At 35.8% G+C, this 25,053-nt stretch overlaps 1 protein-coding gene across 4 annotated transcripts in view; it reads right to left on the bottom strand.

Annotated features, from left to right (window-relative positions):
• The window catches only part of PMS1 (PMS1 homolog 1, mismatch repair system component), an 81,867-nt gene that overhangs the window by 53,577 nt on the left and 3,237 nt on the right, over window positions 1–25,053 (bottom strand). For 2 of the 4 annotated variants that reach the window (XM_045831727.1, XM_045831753.1), the window contains exons 2-4: window positions 17,927–18,059; window positions 15,072–15,254; window positions 4,979–5,081 (exon numbers count right to left, since the gene is read on the bottom strand). In XM_045831727.1, coding sequence (XP_045687683.1) covers window positions 4,979–5,081; window positions 15,072–15,254; window positions 17,927–18,059 — 419 coding nt within the window. Of the gene's footprint in view, window positions 1–4,978; window positions 5,082–15,071; window positions 15,255–17,926; window positions 18,064–25,053 lie in introns of all 4 variants that reach the window. The other 2 variants (XM_045831735.1, XM_045831743.1) reach the window with 2 other exon arrangements.

Consider the following 25,053-nt stretch of genomic DNA (forward strand, 5'->3'; position numbering starts at 1 on the left):
ATTTGTAACAGGGCTGACCTACTAAGAATGATCTCTTCTATATGGTATAAACAAGAATAATCTTATTTCTACCACTGCAGAGAAACATAGGCTCAACAGCATGTAGTATCTTAAAAATTCTGCTGGTATTCAAACCACCTGGGGATGCTTATTCTACACTATAAAATATAACATATAGGTGTCTATATAGCATACATGATAACCTTAATTATTTCACAAAAAATTCTTAAAAAAAAGATTTTATTTATTTATTTTTTAGAGAGGGGGAAGGGAGGGAGAAAGAAACATCAGTGTGTGGTTGCCTCTCACACGTCTCCTACTCTGGACCTGGCCCGCAACCCAGGCATGTGTTCTGACTGGGAACTGAACCAACGACCCTTTGGTTCACAAGCTGGTGCTCCATCCACTGAGCCACACCACCCATGGCTCACAAAAATTATATGAAATATCTAACTGCCTGGCTTAATTTATGATTGTCATCTTCTAAACAAGTGTTCAAAACAGGGAATTTTTTAAAACTGTGAATTTATTTAACTAAACGTTGAATAACTAAAAGTTGTGAATAAAAGCTTAAACTAAAAGGTTTAAAAAATTACACAACTTAAATATCAAGTTAATAATTAGCTTTTGTTTAAAAAAAACAAACCATGAAATCAGGACCATCTTTTCCTCCAAATTCTTTAGCATAACAGTTGTTCTAAAAGTTATTATCTGCTAATTCAAATATCTGGATGATCTGTGAGTTTGGTTATACGAACTATTTTTTCTCTTGACTATGAATCCCATTTTCCTTTCTTTCATGGCTCTCAATGTTCTTATTTTTGCCAGACATTGTATATAAAAGAACATTAGATAATGAAGTTGATAATACTTTCCTCCAGAGAAGGCACTTCGATTGTCAAGCAGCTAAAATGAAGAGCTGATCTTTTCAATATAATCAGGAGTTTATCGTGTTAGAGCTAAATTGCCTCTTCACTTACTTCCAGTTCACTTCCAGTTTCAAATATCCTGAAGACGTGAGTATGAAAACAGGTCTCTTCCTCTAGCAAGGCTCTGGGACCTCAGCACTGAAAGACTTTAAGAGCTTTCTTTCTGTTTTTAGCTCAGTCTCAACTTTCTTCATCACTTGCTTACTCAGTAAAAGTTCTGAGATTTGGCATCTGGGGTGAACTAGCTGTGTTTGAGGATCCCATCTTCTAATCTGCCAAATCAACTCACATGTGGCTATGAAAAGTTCAAGTGGCTACTCCTAGGGCCATAAAAGGTCCCTTGCCTATAGAAGGCCTGCTCTTTTGCCTGCTGTGCCTCCAGACTCAGTTAATGTTTCCAGGGATGCCAAGTGGCCACCAGTCTCTAGTCATAGAATAGGCCATCTTTCTTTTCAACTTAATTCACTTAAACTTCTTTGTGACATAATTCTTCAATGGGTTTTTAAAAATACAAAATTTAAAAATTGTTTTTCTCCTTGCTACACAGAGAGCAAAGGTCTCTTGATATCTACATCCATCAGTCTTCTCTTGCTGAAAGTGTATATTCTCATCTCTTATGAACTATCGTTTTCAAACTCAAATGTTCTTTTCTGCAAATTTTGCTAACTTTCCTCTTGGCAGCTAGTGGCTGCCTTTTACTATCATTACCTATTTACTCATCTGTGATCTCTAGTAGTGAGTTCCTTTACTCATCTGGGTTCTCCACTAGCCTGTGACAAATATAATGGTGTACACTGAGGCTGTGAACAGATGGTGTGTAGGAGGGCAGGGAGAAATCAGCAGCGCAAAATACAAATGTGTTTATGAAAGGAAAATATATATGTTATATATTAAAGACCACACTATACATAATCCATATATTAACTGATAATTGCTTTAACAGCTAAAAATATCCTCAGAGTAAACTGAAAATTACCAATAAGCCAAGAATTATATGTTGAAATAAAACTAATGATGGAAAATTTTGCTGATTCCAAATAAAATATATGGCCTTAAAAAAAAAGTACCAAGTGATACTGACCTATAGGGAGGAGGCTCTGGTATACTATCATATTTTACAAGAGAACTGCTCAGCTCTCTAACTTTAGCACATTCTACAAACACCAGAATTAAACGGCAGTCCTGTGATATGCTTCCTGTTATATTTTTACATGATGCCTATGTTATGCAATTAATATAGGCAGCTATTTATATCCCTAATGTAAAGACTTATGATTGCTTGAATATATCAGTTTCCTTAAACTATTTAATAAAGTTCCATTCTCAAGATTAAAAAACCTTTCAATACATGTACAATCACACATAGCAGGGATTTACAAAGAACATGATGCTCTACTCTAATAACAGGGTAGGGAAAGGAAATAGCCTCCTCAGAGTACTTTAAATATACTACTTTTGACATCTGAGAAATTCCTAAGGCAGAAGAAGTACTAGGAGGTGTTAAAAGAATTTTTCCAGGATGGTAAATCAATTTAAAAAGCTTAATACTGATTATCTAGGGTAAAGGGAATAGAAATGATGACAAAAAATAAATGACTAAAACAAATAATTTAGTCAGAGTACTTGGTAAAAGAATTTAAAAGCTGAAGACTTATTTTTATATTTCTTATTTTTTTAAATGTGTTAAAATAAAAGTGAACAGAAGTTACCCTTACCTTCGGGTAAGGGTAATTTTAAATAACATACTATTAAACACATAAATCACTCTAAATGGCCAAATTAACCCATGAAACAAATACCTATACCAGCATTGGAATCTCCAGTAAACTATTTTTAGACATTTTAAAATATGTTTTTTTAAAGGAGTAACAAACTTTCCAATGCTTAAAAAAGATTCTCTTGCAAGTTGTCCCTGCATCAACAGTTAGGCTATCTACAGGTGTCATGCTATCAGATGATATGAGGAGTAACTGCTAAGTAAGGATATTTACATGACAGCAGAAATTAATCTACAAGAACTCTAAATGCACAGGTATTAATTAAGATGGCTGAACTGTAGTTTTATCTTACACAGAAAATATTTAAATGGAAGCTGAATGACAGCTGGTGGTGAAATGTGAGTCCATGATTCAATCACTCAAAAACTATCAGCAGTAAGGCAATATAAATGTAAAATGCTTTTGAAAGTGTTTCTGCATTTCTATAATATGTCCACCTTGAGCAATCTGAAACTAAGAGCTTGATTTTTTTGTTGTTGTTGTTTTCCCAGCCAATCAACTGTAATTGGGAGAAAAAAGTGAGCTATGAAAGGCAATTACTACTAGTTTAGCTACTATTGGATTTCCAAGCATGCTGTTTCTTAAGGTGAAAGAAATATTGCTAAAGAAAATATGGCTCATTTATCGACTGTGGAAATCCCTTAATATGCATACCTGATCTCACTTACTAAAAATAAGAGACTTAAGTCAGAAGAAAAATCAATCAGAAAACAGGCAAAGATTGGGATTCCATATTTAAGAATTGTTATTTCATAGTTCTCATGGAGTTGAATACAGGAAAGCATGAGAAGTATGAGTGATGCAAAGCCACTGGCCATCCAGATTAGACTGGCTACTAAGATAAAAATAAATACATTTAAATTTTATAAGGTGACTACATTATTTCAAAGTACTCTACTTGATAGCCACTCAAATACCTCCTAATGGTTTACTAATTTGAACCTCTAAGAACTGGGGTCAGAGCATTTCTGGAAAGGAACCATATTTTAAAATGCCTCGCTTTGTCCTAATCTTCCATATATACAAAGAAAAAGAATCGCAATGTTATTCTTAAATAAAATGTGTACATTATTATACATCAAATTAATCTGTAATTAGATGACATTTCTTTGAATTGAATTAGAAAAACTTTTATTGTTTTCTTAGGAGTTTTATTAACTCTTTCCCCCATGAGGATACAAAAATGTTATTTCTTAATGGAAAAAACTAATCAATAACTAATTGGAGGTTTATAAAAAAAGAATGAGAATTAGATATATCAGTGTTAAGATACAAGAAAATAAATTTCAATGAAGAAAGACAAAGTCATTTGAAAAATAAATCTAATAATTTAACATTAAAACTGGAGGGAAGAAACCATGAAAAAAAATATAGTACTTTGATAAATTACAGGGAGGCACCACAAAATTAAAAATGACTTTACAATACAAACTGGAGGAGAAGGATTTCTCCTGTGTTTTTGGAGAACAAAAACACAGGTCCCTTTTCAGATCTAACAATTCTTTTGGACATGACTCCAGAGAGGTCATACTTTTAATACTCTTTCAGCTTTAAACACCCTATTACCAAAAGTTAGCAGTATGAAGAAAATTACAGGAGATGTGTGAAATGCAAGCCTGAAGAGATTTCCTCCCCATTAGAGGTACTTAGAAACATGAAATGTCAACTAAAACACTACAAAATTACTTAAACGTATAAAACACTAAAAATCTACATGACCAACAGCAATAATAATTAATATATTTATTTGTTTTAAATAATACAGCAAGGGAGAAAGTAGATGTGGGTATTACATGAAACATTAGCAATGGGTTAATAATTGTTTAAACTGAGTGACGGGTACACTATCCAAACTACTGATACACATGTTTGAAGTTTTCTATAAATATACTTTCAATTATTTAATCACAATATCTTGAGGGTTTATTATCATAATTACCAAATCAATAATGTTCTAGGCATTTCAATAAAGTATTATCCTTCATATATAAAGAAGACATAGTAATCCAGCAAGAGTAAAGTAACTGCTCTTACAGTTTTTACAGAAGACTAAAAATCCATGTTGTCCAAAGTCTTTCACACAGTTCCTCTTGAGACCAACTCTAAGTATTTAGAAGACTGGTGGCTAAAGTACAGGCTGAATGTTCACTTGGAAGTTAGCTGGCTATTATCAAGCCCAAAGCAATACACCTCAATTTAAGGAGTGAGAATTTTTTAAAATAAACCATTAGAACAGAAAAGGCAAAGAATACTATAAAGCTACTCTCTTACCTTGACCAAGATGTGAAGGTTTTTGAGAAATTATGTGGCCACTGCCATCTAAAACATACTGGGTGCTAAAATTATCAGCAGCTGTTCTTGTTGTAATTAAAACCTGGAATTAAAAAAAACCCTCTAATAAAAGTGTATTTTTTGCTGAGAGCTCATTATCAAACCAGATTTAAAATAATTACCATATATCTACTTAATATTGAAGAGTTTCAGTCAGTAAATTCTTATGACCACTTTTTTGTAATATTGCTTCGAGTTACACTAAGAAGCAATATATTTTTAGGCTAAGTTACTGATTTTTAAATACTTTAATTAAAGTACTCATCTATAAACCAGTATATCTGAAATGGCTATTTTTATTATATATATCGTGTGACTCATTTGTAAAAGCAAATACCTCAAATGCATTAAATTTGCTTTTTAACAGACTATTCACATAAATTTATTAGTAAAGTAAATAATCCTTTTGCAAAGTGATCATTCCCTCCTTTTATAATTTGCATAAAACTGCATCTCTGTATTTCAAGTTAATGGTTCAAAGGAATAAAAACATATAAATCAACACATATGCATGCCCATTTTTTCTTAAACCCAACCTTTGAATTCATTGTTTAAATGTAAATTTTTTATTAATTAAAATGTAAAGTTTTTTTATTAATTATAAAACTTTAGCACTGAAGCATGTAAGTGTAAGAAAGAATTTCACTCAGTATGAAGCATTTCCTAAGATTTTTACAGTCACAGAAATATAAACTTAAGAAGGTCTGCACTCTCCCCCAGCTTTCTGCTTACATGTATCCTGAGATTTGTAGGGGAGTATAACAATAAACCATATCTTTGCCAGAAAATACCATAGGTAGGGAGTGGGGATGCTGGTAAAGGAGAGCAGGGTGGATTCAGAAAAGGAAAGCCTCCTCACACTTCTGGTGAACAATGCTGACCCCAATTTGGAAGCAATCTTTCTTGGTCTTCCTTAGTCTGAGTAGAGGTGATTATCTTAAATCTACACAGCCCTGAATGATGTGGCTTAGGTGGTTGAGTATCATCCTGCAAAGCAAAAAGTTGTCAGTTCAATTCCCGGTCAGGGTGCAAGCCTGGATTGAGAGTTAGGTATGAGAGGCAACTAATCGATGTTTCTCTTCCTTTCTTTATCCCTCCCTTCCACTCTCTCTAAAAACAAATAAATAAAATATTTAGAAATATCTATATAATTTAGAAAGAAGCTGCAAAGATCCAGTTCCACTGCTAGAACTTAACTAGGTCCAATTGAGTCTACATCTGATGGTTCTGTCACCCTGTCCTAACCATGCACCGATTTACTGTAGGCGATATGGTTCTGTGGAACTTGTGGGTACCATACAAGGAACTGCAAAGTCACCAGGGAAAAGTATGGCTTCTCTAGGGGACAGTACTAGTATAGTCTATTAGATTTTCTCTGAGGGTGATATCCACAAAATCCTTACTAGGGGCATTACTTCAAGCTGCTACTTCTGCAATAACTGTTCTCTAATAATCTTAAGTGATTATTTTACTTCTTCCAAAAATATAATCCATGTTCCAAAACTGTATAATTCAACTTTTTCCCAATAATTAATCGTCTCTGCTACATCACAACTCTACTGTGTCCAACAGTGATTTCTTCTAGTGAAGTCTGTCAAAATAAAGAAAACAGATTGCTAGAAATTTTCTTTGTCTCTAATCACTTTATGATTGTCCCTTTAAAAACAATTCTACATTTAACCAACCACTTCTCCAAAATGGTAAGGTCAACTGAATTCTATTTCTATTCTCTAAAGAGCTAACCACCTGACCTAAAGTTGGTGTCACTGAGCAAAGGCGGCCCTGGAACTCTGAGTTCTAGCATTAACTCTGCCAGTGGCTTGCTAGATGGTCCTGAATAAATTACACTATCATCTTTAAGGGGAGGGTGATGATAAGATGATGTTAATACTTTATAAGGTTACATGAGTTTTGCTTTAACTACATCAAAGCACTTTACAGATATTAACTTGTTCATCCTTTAAAAACATTAGTGAGCAGTAAATATACTCCAGCCTATATGAATAAATTGAAGTACTAAAAAGCAAAATAGGACTTATAGGTCATAATGTTAACACTTATGTTAAGTAAAAGAAAATATAACACAATATTATTTTCCAACATTAAACTTTTTAAAATTAGAATGTGTAGAGTACTGTGAAAATTTACTTAGATAGGAAATGCTTTGCAATTCACTACTAAAGTCAATGAAGGATAAAACACATACACATGTTTCACAAATCCATGAAATACAACAGTGTGTTCCTCAGAGGAAGGAATTGTATTTCAAGACTTCATTTCATCATATGACCCTGTGTCCAAGGCAGGAAACCTTTTTTTGGACCAGGCACAGGTTCAGAATGTGTAAGCAGTCCAGTAGCTAGCACATGAACTTGCAGTTAACTCCACCTCAGAAGTATCTCTAATATTACATATTATTACCAATGCCTCTTAATGGAGACATTGAGGAATTGTGGCAGTGAATGAATCTAGTAGTGTTAATAAAAGAAATGAGAAAATTTATTTAAAGAATTTTAAAAGGAGGTTTATTTTCAAAGAAGTTTTAGAGTTTCTTAGAGGACCTTAGAGGTTATATTAGTTCTCACTTATTAAAAACTGACTCTGGTTCAGTTACAGCGTTTCAAGAAATTATACTACTATTACAAAGCTCAAGTTACACAAATGCATTGAAGTTTAGATAAGCACATTTTCCCTCAATGTTTTAGATAAAAAATAAATCATAAACTTAGGCTATATCCTGGTAATTCATACAAAAAGTTTTCCCTTGACAAAAATTCATTTTAGATAATTATGTTAGTTTTGTTTTTTTATTTTTACTGACTTTTGGAAGAATGCTTCAAACAAACATGAGTGTGAAAACTAAAGTAAATAAATGGTCCTCCTGATTCAACTGAAATATGGATTTTGCCTGGATGACTGAAATGTCTTTTTCTTACTGTGTATAAGTATGCCTGCCTGCCTGCGCATAGGTATACACTAATATAAGCATTCTGACATCGGAACCTTCTCCCAGATATTCCACTGGAGGAAACCAGCAACACAGAGATCTTGGCTCTGTCTTTTTCCCTTTTCAACAGAGTTCTCTTACTTGTGAGGAAGTTGTATTTAGGAAGCAGAATCTTCAAAAATTCCTGTGCTTATTCTAACTAAAACTCTACCTTCATGGCTCTAAAAGACAGAAAGTATTCTATACTGTGCAACAAGAGGCAGAAGCCATCAGAATTAGATTAGGGGTTTCCTCCTACCTTTTTACAGCTAAATGGGCCCACTAAGAAGGGAGTCTCAACTTCACCTTCAAAACAGAATGACTCAGCTTCTCATTCTACCCCCTTGAAGCCAAGGAGGTTTAATGTAATGTAAAACAATAACAAACATGCAGATCCCTTATTAGCTCACCACTCAATTAAGTACAGTGAACTTGATAGATCAGAATACCCAGTGCACTGTAACCACTTCTAGAAATGTTGGATGAATAAATCAATAAACATGAGGATTACACAGAAGATGGCTGGCAATTCTAATTCTCCTGAGGGAAAACCAAAAGGAAAAACACAGTCTTATGAAACACAATAAAATAAAGACCTTTGGTGAACATTAGAAGGAATTTACCTAAAAATGGCCGTAAAATTTTAAAAGGATTTCCCCAAAATATTGAGGAGTCTGAATAAACTTTGAAAGTTGAGGCGAATACTGCTTGCCGACAAGGTGATGAGCAAAGCTGATGATGTTACCTTCTATATGATACAGCTGCACACGACTTTCCATCTTCAAGTCCAGGGTAAAAATAACTTTCACTGTATGGCACATGACAATATTCAAGATACTCGAATATGTATTATTTCCTTTGATCTTAAAACCATTATCCTTACTTTATAAATTACAAAAGAAAAAGCTCTCAGAAAAGTTAACCTGTTCTATGCCTTTGGTCAAGTCTCTTATGCAAACACTTGGGAATGAGAATTAGGTGTCTGACTCCTAGTTCAGAATTTGTTCTGATTTTCAGAAAACTAAACAAAAAGGTTCTGCATTCCTCCTAAAACTGAGGTATAAATTAGCCTCCATTTAAAATCCAGTTCAAAAAACTTGTATGAGCTTTTTAAACATATCTTTGGAGGAAAAATATTATTTTTAATATAATGTATATAAATTATCTACTTATAAAGAAATAAAACATTTTTACTGTTTCGTTATGTGACAGGAATACACACAGTATTCATAAAAAAATTTAATGAATAGGTTAAAACAGAATTTTCACTCAAGTTCATTCTACTCAGTATGCTTAATAATTAGTACTACAAATTTAACACCAAAGAAGAATGACAAACATAACAAAATTACTTTACAAACAACAATAAATTTCAAGAGAAGTTATGCTTGATGATATCATTTAAAGAAAACCACATCAGTGAGTTTCTGCCAGTCACTGTACATTCATCATAGATTATGAAATCAGTAATTCCATTTTAAAATACCAATAGGATACCCTGTAGATATAAAGACCGTGTTTTACACTTTTGGACTGTTTGATTCTAAGATTGAAAGTCATTTTATTATTGACAAACTAGAAAACTGCCCATTCTTTTAAAGTGTATAAAGAGTAAAGAATTAGATGTATTTTAAATTTCTGTGGCCAATTTTGCTGAAATCTAAATTTTTATTTTTACAACTAAAATTATTAACACCTTTAAAATGATCTGACAAAAAGTAATTTCAACAATTGGAGTTTTTGGTAATAGCACTGTTTGTATGGACAATGTTAACGGTTGTTAATAGATGATAATACAACAATAAACTGTGTTTCCTGCTCACAACCATAAACCTACTTTTGCCCCACCCTTTATTATCAATCTGATGAGCCTGAGATGATTTACATCTGTATGACTTTAATATTATCAGTATCAGTTAGTTTGGCAGATAAAATAACCAAATCATTAATATTTATTATGTAATTGCAATCTCTATTAAAAAAGTTTCAAAATAAATTGGAGCCTTAAAATAAATATGCAACTTCTATAAATGAAGCTTCACTGGAGTGATGAAGACTATTCATTAAGTTTAAAAGGTGAATTTTTCCCCAAAAAAGTACTCAGTAAGTCCTCCTGAGTAACAATAGTATTTATTTTTAAATGTAATTGACCTTAACTAGTGTATATTGCTTTCTGAAACACTATTCAGAATCCTTCCCATATAAGTTATTAGGAGAAATCAAGTTGGAACTTATCTATTGAGCTTACCATCGCAGGCCTGGGATATTTATTATTTAAATATGAGGTACTTTAAATTTAGGAATACCTTTCTAACACTAATAAGAAGGCAGCATGACCGATTCTAGAAAACTCAGCACTGGGAAGCATGAAATTAGAACTGAATTCTCAGTTTCACCATGAACACACTATTTATCCCAAAATAAGTCACAATTTTTTCCTCTCCTCTCCCTCCCCTCCCCTCTCCTCTCCTTTCCTTTCACTTTCCTTTCCTTTGCCTTCTCCTCCTCTCCCCTCCCTTCCTTTCCTTTCCCTCCCTTCCCTTCCCCTCCCTCCCTCCCTCTCTCTTTTTTTTTTTTTTGAATGTTTATAGGCACTTTATTCAGGTGGTCAGAAATCTGAAAAGACAGCAAGTTTGTACCCCAACAGACCGTCTTACAATTTTCATATTCCATTTTTACTTCACTGTACACAGTTCCTCTGAGGTAAACTTCTTAGCACAGCACCCTGCATACAACGAAATATTAGCCAACTGATTATGAGACTGTTTTGAAGCTGGTCTGAGAAGAATTGACATTTGGTCTTCAGAAGACCTGTCTCCTTATCAATATTATGAGACTAAACCATAAAACCTCATTGTAGAATGGCTTACATATGAAGTAGACCAAGATGGAGACTAGTGTGGGCAGTTACTGGGGAGTGTTCCTAGGATGACCTCCCATGGGGACACAGTAGAAAGAGAAGTGAGACTGTGCCATAGTCAAAAGGCCTTGGCTGACCCCAGGGGGATGCTCTTGAGCACAGATAGTATGGCAGAGTTGTGAATTGGAAAGGGGACTCTACAACCCCTTATCAACCGGTCATTGGATGTGGGTGCCCTCTATGCCATGAGTAAGGTAAATCTCTTTAGCTGAGGTAAGGGCAAACTCCAGAGGGAGACTCAGCTGTGAGCATTCAGTCGCCAATACTCTTAGCAGCTGGGAAAATGAGTGCTCACTCCTGAAATGAGGTTCTGGGCAGTGACTAGGGTCCATTACTACTACCACCGAAGTTGTGCATTTCCTTTGGCTTTCAAACTTAAATTATCATAAAAAATTTTGTCTGTGACAAAAATAATACATATAGTAAGATTCCATTCAGATCCAGTTCAAAAACAGGTAGACCTAATCTATGTTGATTAGGCCAGAGAATCTATATAGAATCTACAAGAATCTATATAGGCCAGAACAGCAACTACTTTGAGGACTACTGATTGGGAGGGGGCATGAGAGAACCTTCAGGGGTGCTGACAAGAGTGTATCTGGATCCAGATTATACATTTATAAAAACTCACAACACATGTATCTGTATGTGGTTCCCCCAAAGATTTAAAGCATAGAGATTCCACAAAATGGTAATATTTTCTATAAGCATTTAACATTGCAATGTGAAAACTGAACATAATTTTTAAAATTTATAGTTTTCTACTACTGTGATACTTTGACAATTCTTTTATTCCTTTTGTAATTTTGATGACCAAACATTAAGTATTTATATTCAAGGCATTCAAATCCTTCAAAAATGAAACAAAAGACAAAATGATAAAAATAGGTATCAAGTGGGTTCAAGTAATCAAATAAAGAAACAAAACAGAGAGTACCACTGGATTAGGACTTGCAAGACAGCCTTCTAAAACCAGAACTACAGTGTGGATTTGGATAAATCATACAGCCTATGTGCAATATACTTTAAAAGACTAAGTGTAGTGCTGCCACCTAGCAGACAAAGCCAATAATGACTAATTTCAGTTGAAAGGTTCTTAGAAAATACAGACATGCTAAATTATATATGCCAAAGTAAAGTTTAAAGGCAACCTACCAAATTTGGACAACAGTTAAAAAAAACAAATATTATGTTACCAAACAAATTATAAGATTTCTAAAACAGTCACCAAGAGCTTCAACAATAGTAGTAGTACTGGGAGCTTCAGAGTACTAGTACTGGTACAAATTCCATCCCACTTTTAAAACAGGCTCTTTCTCCAAGATCCCAGAACTACAGGTTCCCATATACTGTCTCTGGGGAGAATGACAGGCAATACCCAATGTACCCTCTACTCCCTCTTCCCTAAAATCTCTTTGGAGGCTCAGTGAAGTTTAAATAAATCAAGTGCTAAGAAACATAACGGAAACACAGGGTATGCTAGTTTTGGGATAAAAGTTTCAAGAAGAGTGCACTTAAGGAAAAACAAAGTCTTTCCTCCTTTAGCAATGTCTGAACACCTTGCTTCTAAGCAAGGGCCTACTATCCTCTGTGCTAGAACAGCAAAATAGGCTACTTTAAACTCCACCTCCTCTCCCACCCACAATTTTTCTTTCTTATTTAGGCATCACCTTACAGAACCCCACTGTCAAAGAGTAAATGAATACCTAGCTGGGACCCTATCCACAAAAAATGGAGAAAATCTACCCTATGACAATACTCTACAGGCAGAAGGGCAGAGAGATCACAATAAGCCTGGAGAATATATCAGTGCTGGGGAGACTAGGCTACCAAACAGATGTCCAGAGACCAGATAAGGAGACAGAAACAATGTCTCCTGTCCATGACACTTTTCACAGACAACAGGTATAAAATCCTACCATTTTATTGCACCTGAAAATTCTCACCTAAATAAGGTGTGCCAGCCTAAGCACAAATGAAGGCTTACATGACCTCTGAACAAACTTAGGTACTTAAAAAGATCCTCACAATCACCATGTCTCTCACTAGCACACATACACTATCATTCTATAAAACAGGCAAATAGTACAGCACAAAGAGTAATGTGACAAAACATAACGGAAGTACATGCAAATGAAGAAAACAAGGCTCTAAATGAGCTTTGCCACACACTAGCTGAACAATCTATTGTAGGGGCAGGCACTGTACAACTGGTACTCAGCAATCAAGTGGGTTAGGCACTGAACTCAGGGTTTTGTAAACACTGAAATCCCCTAACCATCAGCCAGGAGAGGAAAATTCTAGGATCCAATCTGACTCTAACTGAGGGGTTAAGCCAACTCAATCACATCTCTAGGATACAATCTAATTATCTCTACTGAGTAGACTGGTATTTCCAGAGTGTATTCCACAGAATAACAACAGAAATAGTGCTATGCTTTTCAATAAAAGGGTATCATAGCCAAGTAGGTGGCATGGAAATGTACTTACTGTAAACCACCAACCTTAGACAGTCACAATATACTTCAATACAGTTAAGGCTCTGAAAAGTGCTTATTGTTAAGATATGTTTAATTTTATCAAATACTTTTTTTTCAAGCCAATGGGTCACTGAAACACTTTCTCCTCTTCTAAATAAAAACACTGCAACACATACTTTGCCATTCCTCAAAAAATTAAGCAGAAATACCACATGACCCAGCAATTCCACCTTTGGGTATACGAGGTCTGTCCGGAAAAAGCCCAGCCATTGTTAATATAAGAACATTTTGCACAACATCAATGTAACCTGCCAGCCAAGAAGAGTGGACTGGAATGTGCATATATGAAAAATGATGACTCTGCTGTACTAGTCAGTAGGGGCAGTAGATGCCATGGAGTGTGCATGTGTACTGTGTGGCTGATGCATCCAAAATGACTGAGTGAGTTGAGCAACAAATCTGCATGAAATTTTGCATTAAGCTTGAACAGTCATCTATGGAAACTATTCAGATGATTCAAAAGGCTGCAGCTATGCGCAACTGGTGATTGGCAGCTTCATCACAACAATGTGCCCACGCATGCATCCCGTCTCATGCAGAGTTTTCTGGTAAAACATCAAATCACCCAGGTGACTCAGCCTCCCTACAGCCCAGATTTGGTGTCCCGTGACCTCTGGCTTTTCCCAAAACTACAATCATCTTTGAGAGGAAAAAGATTTGACTGTTGATGAGATTCAGGAAAATACAACAGGGCAGCTGATGGCTATTGGGAGCACTGTGTGAGGTCCCAAGGTACCTACCGTGACGGGGACTGAGGTGTCATTGTCCCATGTACAGTGTTACTTGTATCTTGTTATTTTTTTCAGTAAATATCTCTACTTTTCATGTTACATGGCTGGATACCTTCTGGACATACTTTGTATACTCAACAGAACTGAAAGCAGGAACTCAAACAGATCTTACTTAGTACACCAATATTCATAGTAGTATTATTGACAATAGTAGCTGAAAGGTGGACAACCCCAATGTTCATCAACAGATGAATGGATAAACAAAACGTGATTTAAGCATACAATGAAATATCAGGTTTAAGAAAAGATGAAATTCTGATATATGTTATATGTACAAACTTTGAAGACATTAAACTAAGTAAAATAAGCCAAACATAAAAGGACAAATATTGCATAATTCCACTTATATGAAGTACCTAGAATGGTTAAATTCAGAGAGAGAAATATAGTTGTTGTCAGAGGATAGGCTGAAAGGAGAATGGAGGAGGCAGAGTTTAGGTGGAGATGATAAAAAAATTCTGGATTTGGATGGTGGTGACAGCTGCAAGCAATGTGAATGTATGTACTTACTGCCACTCAATTGTATACTATAAAATGGTTAAAATAGTGATGGAAGAAGACTGGAATTCAGGTGGTTAGCATACAATAGAACACTCAGATGTTCTAAAATTGAACACCTGACATTTGTATGTTACCAACCAATGTTATCCCAATAAATTTAATTTTAAAAAAATGGCTAAAATAAGTTTTATGTATATTCACTTAAAAAAGTCTTTGCCAAACACTGGTTTAGTTTTTCTTAATTCTAATATTCTGTGATTATAAAATCATTAAGAGTCAATATAAATTACTTTACCTCAGCTACACAACATATTGATCCCAAGGCTTCACCACGAAAACCGTAAGTTGTTAAATTTTCAAGATCTTCATGACTACTTATTTTTGAGGTATAGTACTTCACTGCCATTACAGGTGCATCAGTGGCCTTGATACCTTCACCATTGTCTCGCACTTCAATTTTATCAAATCCATAATTCTCCTGTACAAAGTTAAAGCACTTTTAGTATATAGACATTAAACTGTTAATATTTAGAAAGAGAAGCACAAGTGGAATAACTTCATCATTTATTTTTTTTATGGAAACCTAATTTTAAGAAAGTAGGAGTTTAATTTCTTACTATTTCCTAGTTATGGTACTAAGGGCAAGTTCCTCTTTTTCTTAGGACTCAGATTCAACTATAAAATAAGAAAAATCAGTCTAATCTTTAAAGTTCCCTTGAATTGTCTCAGTATCATAGGTATCATGTTTAAATTCATACTGAAACTTGATCAAAAGATTCCTCTAAATTATAAATACCTCTGTATATACAATCTCTCAAATAAAACAACACTATAACCAACAAAAATAACACCCACCAAGAGTCTAGCACTTATCATTCTTCAACCTGGGTTTTTAATACTTTCTCCCTTGAACCACTGACTGTTTTCATAAGAAATTTAAATACATTAAAATTTAATTTTCTTTCTGCATAGTGGCCTAACAGGAAACTGCTAAGAAAATATATCTAATTTGGCAATTCCAGTGAGTTTTTAATTTTAAAAAAATCAAAGAAAAAACCCTCAATTCATACCTTAGTATGTTTTCTAATACTAAAAATATGTATACACAACATAAACAAAACCTAAATTCCTATAGTGATCACACTTTCTATAGATACTATATTCTAAATTTGATACTAAACTTCTATCATAAACTTGATTTCACAAAGTTTTATGTACATGACCATAGATGCAAATTTTAAAGGTAATAAAATCTTCCCACAATTACAATGACTCTGGTTATTTAATAACCTATAATTATTTAATATTGTTTATGTCAGTATTTTTTAGATAAAATAGATAAACAAGGTGTTGAGGGAAAGCACCCAAGATTTAGTTCCTCATCTCTCTTCAATCTAAAATCATTAACTACAGAAATGAAAATCTTTCAACACAAATAAGAACTCCAGTTATCTGAGAAACACAAAGATCAGTTTCAAATGTTTTAAAAAATGTCAACCTGATTAACTAATTAGGAAAACATTCCTAGCCAGGATAATTATTACCTTATAAAACCATAATAAAACAGGCCTTATTTTGTATAGCAAAACAACTGTTTATTTTAAAACTCTACAAAGCAGAGAAAGAGAAACTGATAAAAGTCAAGGGAATAAAATACATAGCCAGATAAAAATTTGTACTTCCATTTACTTTTTTAAGAGGACTTCTGTTTGTTGGCTTTGTGCCATGATTTTTAAAAACTGTTTTTCTTCCAGAGAACTTTAAGAACAAGATATGTTTGTGTCTTAAGTGAGATGTCAGACATAATTATCTAATCCTATTTAATTACTATCAATTGTATTAGAATCAGACTAAAGTGAATATAGGAAATTAAAAAAAAATTTCTTTGGGTTTAATAAATTTTTTCATGTTAATAAAGCTTATTATATTTAAAAACAAAATATAGGTTTGATATGTTATAGAATAGTTCTCAGCAATCACTAGAAATCTGTTAGAAATGCAAATTAGTGGGCCTCACCTAGAATCTGAAATTCTGGGGCCAAGTAATGGACTTCTCTAAACTAGTATGATGCACCCAAACATTTTGAGAAAAACTGGCATATAGGAAAGATCTTGAATGGGTTTCAGAGTCAGAAAGATCTGAATTCCAATCTCAGCTCCCCTGCTTACAAATTGACTTTGAGCAAGTTCTCAGAACCTGGAACAAATTTAAAGGTCACATGGACAAAAACTAGGGGGAGGGTGGTAATGGGAGGGAAGAAAGGAGGGTTGGGTAGGTGGGCTGGATTGGGAGTAAAAGGGAGAAAATTGTACTTGAACAATGATTAAAAAAAAAAAAGTTCTCAGAACCTTAATTATTTGTAAAATGGGTACAGTAGTAGCTAATTCAGAGTTTTTATAAGGATTTTATAAGACATAAATCTATATATGAAAAGGGTAGTCTCTTCCTACAAAGATTTGTATCAGTATTATTTTTAATACTATAACACTAGAAATAATGTAAATAAATATTTGATAATAAGATTACAAAAATGTATTCTTACATTCCCTCAAACAAATTTATTCATCACCTATGCACTATTTACTATTTATATACCATTTACATAGCAGGTACTTGGCCAGATACAGTAGACACAAAAATGAAAAAAATATAGACCTTGCCTCTGTAGGCTAGTAATTTATAATAGGGGAGGTAAACATGCCAAACAACTGTAATAAATTATGAGTGTCATGCCATATTAACTCAAATTATTTAATATATAGCACTTAAATTGAAAAGTGGAAAAACTACGAAGCAACAAAGAAATCAATTTTGAAATAAGATTAGGCAGAAAAAATTAAATGCAAATAAGAATATATAAATAAGTATATGCTAATAACCTAGGATAAATATTGGTAGAAAATACAGACAAATTAAATTCATGTAATGGAGTCCTAAATATGAAGTTTTCTTTTATAATTTAGGGTTACTAATGTTGATTTAAATTTAAGTTTACTTTTAAGAACTTACTATTAAGACAAAAGGTCGAATGCGCTCCAAATAATTTACTGGTACATGTAAAGATAAGAAAGGTAATAGATGTAAGGGGAAAATATCTGTCCAGCCTTTTTTTTTGCTTCCAAGATATTTGGTTTCTAGGAGACACTCACCAGTTTAACATCTATGCTTGTGGCTCCTGCGTCCAAGGAATTTTCAATGAGCTCTTTTACAACACTGACCACTGAAGTGATTGTTTGGGAACTCGAAAGGAGGCGAACTGTTGCTGCAGATAACTGTTTCATTCTAGCTTTTAGCAAAGTAGAGGAAGAAATATAAGTTGTAAAAATAAAAACTATTATATATTCCTAAAAGAACTAAAACACAATAATAATAGCAGCTCACATTTATAGAGACGCACTGTATGCCTAGCTCTACTGTAAACACACACAGTATTATATCATTTATTTCTTAAAAATACTCTTTGAAACAGATGTCATTATCATCTCCATTTTATAAGACTAAGGCACAGAGAAGTTAGTTGGTAGATCATGTTATGGTAATAAATGAAGGAGGATAAGCACAACTGTGCTATAATGAGTGTGTTATGTGATCTGCCTGGCCAGGAATGACCAATGGTACTGTCACTTTGGGATGCAGATGTCAGTCCTGTGCTTTCCTGGGAGTCTTGCTGAAACAGCATTAGCCATCCATACGTTTGATGAGTTACAATGTCTTGTTCTACTATGGAGCTCTTTTGGAGTTAGGATATCTGGACCCTAGAATTACTGTTAATTTGAATTAGTTATATCCCAGACATATCAGGTAACTCTACACTACTCTGCCTAAAACATTCTAATCATGTGGCTCCCCAAAGCCAAAATATGATAAAGCTCAAATCTCTGTGCTGGTATTCAAGTTCCTTTACATGCCAATCCAACCCTTACATCCAAAGTCTCTCTGCCAGTAATTGTTTTAGCTATGGAACCCTTTCAAACAAAGAACAACAACAAAAAAATTTCATATGAAAATCCCACATGTAAAATATACAGGGTGCCCTAGCTGGTGTGGCTCAGTGGACTGTGTGCCAGCCTGCAAATCAAAAGGTCGCTGGTTTGATTCCCAGTCAGGGCACATGCCTGGGTTTTGGGCCAGGTCCCCAGTAAGGGGCACATGAGAGGCAACCACACATTGATGATGTTTCCTCTTTTTCCTTCCCTTCCCCTCTCTAAAAAGAAATACATAACAACTTTTTAAACAATATGCAGGGAGTTGGGTTTGCATCCGTCTTGATGCCTAACTTCAGAAAAGATTTCAGGAAAATATAAAATATCAGCTTGACAACATGCAATTCTGCCAGGGTCAAGGTTTTCTTTGACAAAAAATGTAAGGTAGAAACTAGGTACATCCTTAATCTACCATGACTAGTTGCATGCTCACATGATAAGTTGATCTTATGGAATCTATGTCCAAACAAAACAGCAATGCCCAAAACAAACCTAACAAAAAGGTGTCATTTTAGGATTCTTTCTCAGGCAACATAAGATTAGCAGAGTCACATAAAATAAGAGTCAGTAACTAGCAAGAAATGCAATCTAGTCCCCATGACAATTACACAGGATTTTAAAGGATACATTTCTGGGTGGCCAACATATTGTGGTGTTAGCTGGCCACAATTAATAAATATAAAGATATTTTGTTTTGTATAAGGCAAAGACGATTAGCACAGTAGAAAAATATACCAGACCAGAGTTTAAAAATACAGGTTTGGGGGGTTCATCTTTATTACACATAAACTGAAGCAAATCACTTAAATCCCTCTATAAAATCAATTCATCATCTGTATAAGTAGAGATAATGCCTCACTGGTCTGTTATGAGGATCAAATAAAAAAGCATATATAACATGTTCTGTAAATGATAAGGCCATATAAAATGTACCTTATTATGACGGTGACAATTGATTATGTACACGAATACTAGGAATTCTTTTTTAATCCTAACAATTACCTTCTAATTATATATTTGCCTTAGTTTGATGGATACCCATTTTTAAGGAAAATAGCTGTGAACAACTACCTCTCGAAGGTTTTCAAGGGTTGGGAGAGTTTCCCAATAACTCAGGGAAACAGTGGATAGTCAGGTCACTCTATTACCTTAACATTCATACAAAGTAAGGCTATCATAAGCAAATCCTCTGCACTCTCCCCAAGCTTCAGACTGGCCTCAGGTCTAAGGGTATAGAGCTGCACTGTCCAATATGGTAGCCATTAGCCACATGAGCCCTTGAAATGTGACTACTCCAAATTGAGACATGTTAACACAGTCTGGATTTCAAAATCAGTATAAAAATAATTTATTATTTTTTACATTGATTATAGGATGAAATAATACTCTGGATATACTGAGTTACGATAAACATTAAAAATAATTTTACTTTATTTTTTTAAATTTTAATGTGCCTACTAGAAAATTTAAAATTGTAGGTGTGGCTTACGGTACAGTTCTATTGGACAGTGTTGGGTAAGGTACTTAAGAGAGCAGGTTCTGAAATTACATTGCTTTTGATTCTATCCTAGCCCTTATACTAATAGCTACATAATGCTGAGGGAATTAAAATCCAAAACTCATCTAATCTACAAAATGGAGGTAATGATGATTATCATATGGTTGTGGTAAGAAGTAAATAAGATACTTATTATAATGTTTGGCATATATATGTTAAAAGATCCCAGTATACCTGAACTAAATTGAGTTCCTCATAACATCTAAATGAATTTCTTCTCCCTGCCCTGAAAGGGACCAACATTAGGTTAAGCTTATGTTCAAGAAGATATCTTAGTTTGAGAATCCCAAGGATCTAAGAAAAATACTGATCAATCAAGCTTTGGGGTATAAACCTAGCCTCACCTCAACCCTCACTCTTTCTGGGCAATTTCTTCATTAATCTCACCATCACTGTCTCATTCTCTACAACCCCTCTTCAAAGTCTTCTATCACCTCCTGTCCCCCCTACCTAGTTTCTAATTTGATCCCAATCTTCCTGATTCTTCTAGTTTACTGAGATCAAGGTAACATGAACTCTATCTTCAAACACACCCTTTTTCCTCTACCCCACTGTGTTTTCTGGTTTCTTAAAATGCCTGCACCTGTACCCGTACTCTTCCTCCCTCAGTCTGAGGTCAATGTCTCTTCCTCCTAAGCTAACACTTACACTTATCTTCTTTATCTAGCCCTCCCACAGACATCTTGGCCTTGATAGCAAAAACAGAGGACTTTCAGTCAAGATAGAGGTGTAGGTAAACACAGCTCACCACCTCAAACAACCACATTAAAATTACAACTAAAATATAGAACAACCATCACTCAGAACCATCAGAAATAGAATTTAATGGAAGTCTGACAACTACAGAATTAAAAAAACCACATCCATTCAGACTGGTAGAAGGGGCGGAGAAGCTAAACTGGCTGGTCCCACACCCACATTTGGTGGATAAAAATTTGGGAGGCGAGGAGTCCCAACTCCACACCAGGCCCCCCAGCCCAGGAAGGTAAGTCTCCAGGCAAAACCCAGCGGGGGTTGAGTCAATAAAGAAACTCCTGGAGTCCCAAGCAATTCACCTTCAAGAACCCAAACTGGATTTACTCAGACTCACTCCCCCTGAGCTCTAGTACTGGGATAGCAGCTTGAAAGGCACCAATGGCATACAGGGAGGAACTGGAGTATCTAGCATCAAAGTGGGAGCTGGGGGACACCTTTTTCCCAGACAGAAAGGTGGGCAGAGGCCACTGTCCTATTTCTGAACCCTCCCCCTAGAGAGCCAGAGCCAGCAGGTTAGGGCCATATCTGAGACTCCATCAACCTGGCTAACACTCTTTGCCCTGCTCTGGAGATCCCCAGAGACTCTGTCCCACCCAACTTATAGGCCCACCCAAGCTGTTAACCATGACTTTTCCATTTGAATGGCTGGCCTTGACTCATCCTTCACAACTTCCTAAATCCTATCAGATAAGCAACAGATCAAATAAGCAACAGCCAGCCTCAGTGACCCCACTGTCCCTGTACTTCTTGCTAAGTAGCCCCAGACCCGGCACTAGGAGCAACCAGCCTAGATTCACAGCTTGGGAATCTTGAAGCCCAGCACATGTAGCAGCCATCTCAGACTGCTTTATAGCTGAGGCAGGGTGGCCCCAGGCAAAACACAGGTAGGGGCTGACCTTGGCCTGCACCATCTGGAAAACCTCAGAGCATCTGTACCAGTGGCCAGCTTTAGGCCTGTCAGAACACCGCCACCCTACCCCTGCACAACTGATCCTCCACAAAGGGCAGAGGTCACACCCAGACCTTGCAACTAACTGGCTTATGTAAATCTCTCCCATTGACCAGCCAACAGCAATCAAGGCTCAACTACAAGAGGACAGTGTACTCAACCCACACAAAGGGCGCACCTCGAGTACCCAGCTTGGGTGATAGGGGACACTGTGCCACTGGACCCTACAGGACACCTACTAAATTAGGCCAAGCTACCAAGACAGGAAGTCATAGCAGCTCTACCTAATACAAAGAAACAAACTCAGGGAGGCTGCCAAAATGAGGAGACAAAGAAACATGGCTCAAATGAAAGAAGAGATCAAAACTCCAGAAAAAGAGCTAAACAAAATAGAGATAAGCAATCTATCAGATGCAGATTGTAAGGTAATAGGATGCTCAAGAAACTTAGTGAGAACCTCAACAGCATGAAACAGATCCAGTCAGAGATGAATGATACACAAATTGAAATAAAAAACAATTTACAGGGAAACAACAGGAGAGTGGATGAAGCTGAAAATCAAAATCAATGACTTGGAACATGAAGCAGCAAAAACAACCAAGAAGAAAGAAGAAAGAAGAAGGAAGATAAAGGAGAAGGAAGAAGAAGAAAGAGGAAGAAGGAGAAGAAAGAATCCTTCAAGATGAGGATAATGTAAGCAGCCTCTGGGAAAACGGCAAGAGGTCCAACATTTGCATCATAGGGGTGCCAAAAGAAGAACACAAAATGCAAGAAATTGGAAATCTGTTTGAAAAAATAATGAAAGAAGACTTCCTTAATTTGGTGAAGGAAAATAGACATGGAAGTCCAGGAAGCACAGAGAATCCCAAACATGATAGATACAAAGAGGCCCACTCCAAGACACATCATAATTATAATGCCAAAGGTTAAAGATAAAGAGAATCTTAAAAGCAGCAAAAGAAAAGAAGTTACTTAACTACAGAAGAGTTTTCATAAGACTGTCAGCTAGTTTCTGAAAAGAAACTTAGTGTTCTAGAAGGGACTGGGAAGAAATATTTCAAGTCATGAAAAGCAGGAACCTACAGCCAAAATTGCTATACCCAGCGAAGATATCATTTAGAATCAAAGGGGCAGATAAATAGCTTCCCAGACAAGAAAAAACTAAAGGACTTCATTATCACCAGACCATTATTATATGAAATGTGACAGGGACCTACTTAAGAAAAAGATCAAAACTATGAACAATAAAATGGCAATAAATATACATCTTCAACAACTGAATCTAAAAAACAAACTAAGCAAACAAGAGGAAGAGAGACAGAATCATGGATACGGAGAGTGTTTTGATGGTTGCCAGATGTGAGGCGGGTATGGAAGGGGAAGAGGTGAGGGGATTAGGAAATACAAACAGGTAGTTACAGAATAGCCATGTGGATATGAAGTACAGTATAGGAAATGGAGCAGCCAAAGAATCTATACAATGACCCATGGACATGAACAATGGTGTGGGGATTGCCTGAAGGAGTGGAGGGGTGCAGAGTGGAGGGGGATAAAAAGGGAAAAATTGGGACAACTATAATAGCACAATCAATAAAATAAAAAAACAAAAATGCTTTCCTCAATACTTTTATTCCAATAATTACCACTCTCCCTTCCTTTCTGAAGCCAAAATTTGAATAAGTAACCTGTATTCCCTATCACCAAGTCCTTTCTAAAACTCTTGCAAAATGGCTTATACTACAACCACTGTCGGGATTCTCTTCAAGTTTCCAATGACTTTCCAAAGCACAACATTGATGATGCTCCCAAATTCTGAAGGATGTTTCCATCTATACCTCTTTGATCTCTTCATGTTTTCCTCACTCTCCTCCCAGAAATATGGGCATACCCCAATCCCTCTCTTCTCTTGACATCTTAAAACTCAAAGCCTCAGTTACAGATACCTAAATCTGTATCACCAAAAGAAATCTCTCTTCCCAAGTTAAGACAGGCATTTCTATCAGTGTCACTGCCACTTCAAAATAAGTATTTCTAAAAGAGGATTTATCTTCCTGCTCCCCTCCCCATGCTTTCCACTAAATTTTGTTATTTCTCTTAATAATACACTGATCTTAGTGACCAAGGTCAAAAAATCTCATTCTTTCTTTGCCAGCAGTCCCACCCTATTTGCACCTCCATTTCCTCCTAATGTAATCCTGTTATTACTATAGAACCAGTTCCAGGAACATCCATAACATGGTCCTTTTGATCACCCAACCAGTAATGACCCTTCCCTTCCACTACATTCCTCAAAAACTTGGCTTGCATCACTCACTAGATGTTTCTCACACCCCTGCCCTAACCTATACAACTTTTGAATGCGGAGTCCTGGATGCAACACAGAATCATCACAGTTTTTCACTCATGGCAAGCACTTCATTAATACTAATGAAGGGTCATAAAAAATTTTATCAGCACCTTCCTGATGCCAGTGTAAACATTAGGAAGACTGTCTTCCTTCCCAGCAAGTCACCACTGTCTTAACTCCTTCCCTTTACATATTTGTTGGGAACTGCCCAGCCTGGTTTTGGGAGCTGTAACCCTTTCCATGGCTAAGGCTGAGTGAGTGACCATTGGACCATAAGCCACTAAGGAGACAAAGCTTATCTCCCTGGCAAGGGTACCGCCTCTACTCCTTTTACTTCACCCTGCCTGGCCCCCAATGCTTGATGGGTTAGCCAATGATGCGTAAGATTCCTCAAGGGAGGGATGACCTAAGACAGGCACAATCACAAGGGCCCCCAGGGAAGGACCTGGGGGCTACAGAAAAGGGGTGATGGACCCTCACCCCTTGGCTTTGACATAGCCTGAGTCCTTAAACTCTTGGCTGCCTTACTTCCCCTGCTTGACTTGAGCCTGAAACTATGCTGGTGGTAGGTGCAGCCCTGTATGGAAAAGGGTGGGTTCCCTGGGCGATTAGGCCTAAGAAAGAATATGTAAAATCCTGTGAAACCTGCTTTGTTTAGAACACTCTCAATTAAATAAGGGTCC

This window comes from Phyllostomus hastatus, unplaced genomic scaffold (assembly GCF_019186645.2).
Source record: "Phyllostomus hastatus isolate PE091 unplaced genomic scaffold, TTU_PhHast_1.1 phas_contig_1, whole genome shotgun sequence".
Taxonomy (NCBI): domain Eukaryota; kingdom Metazoa; phylum Chordata; class Mammalia; order Chiroptera; family Phyllostomidae; genus Phyllostomus; species Phyllostomus hastatus.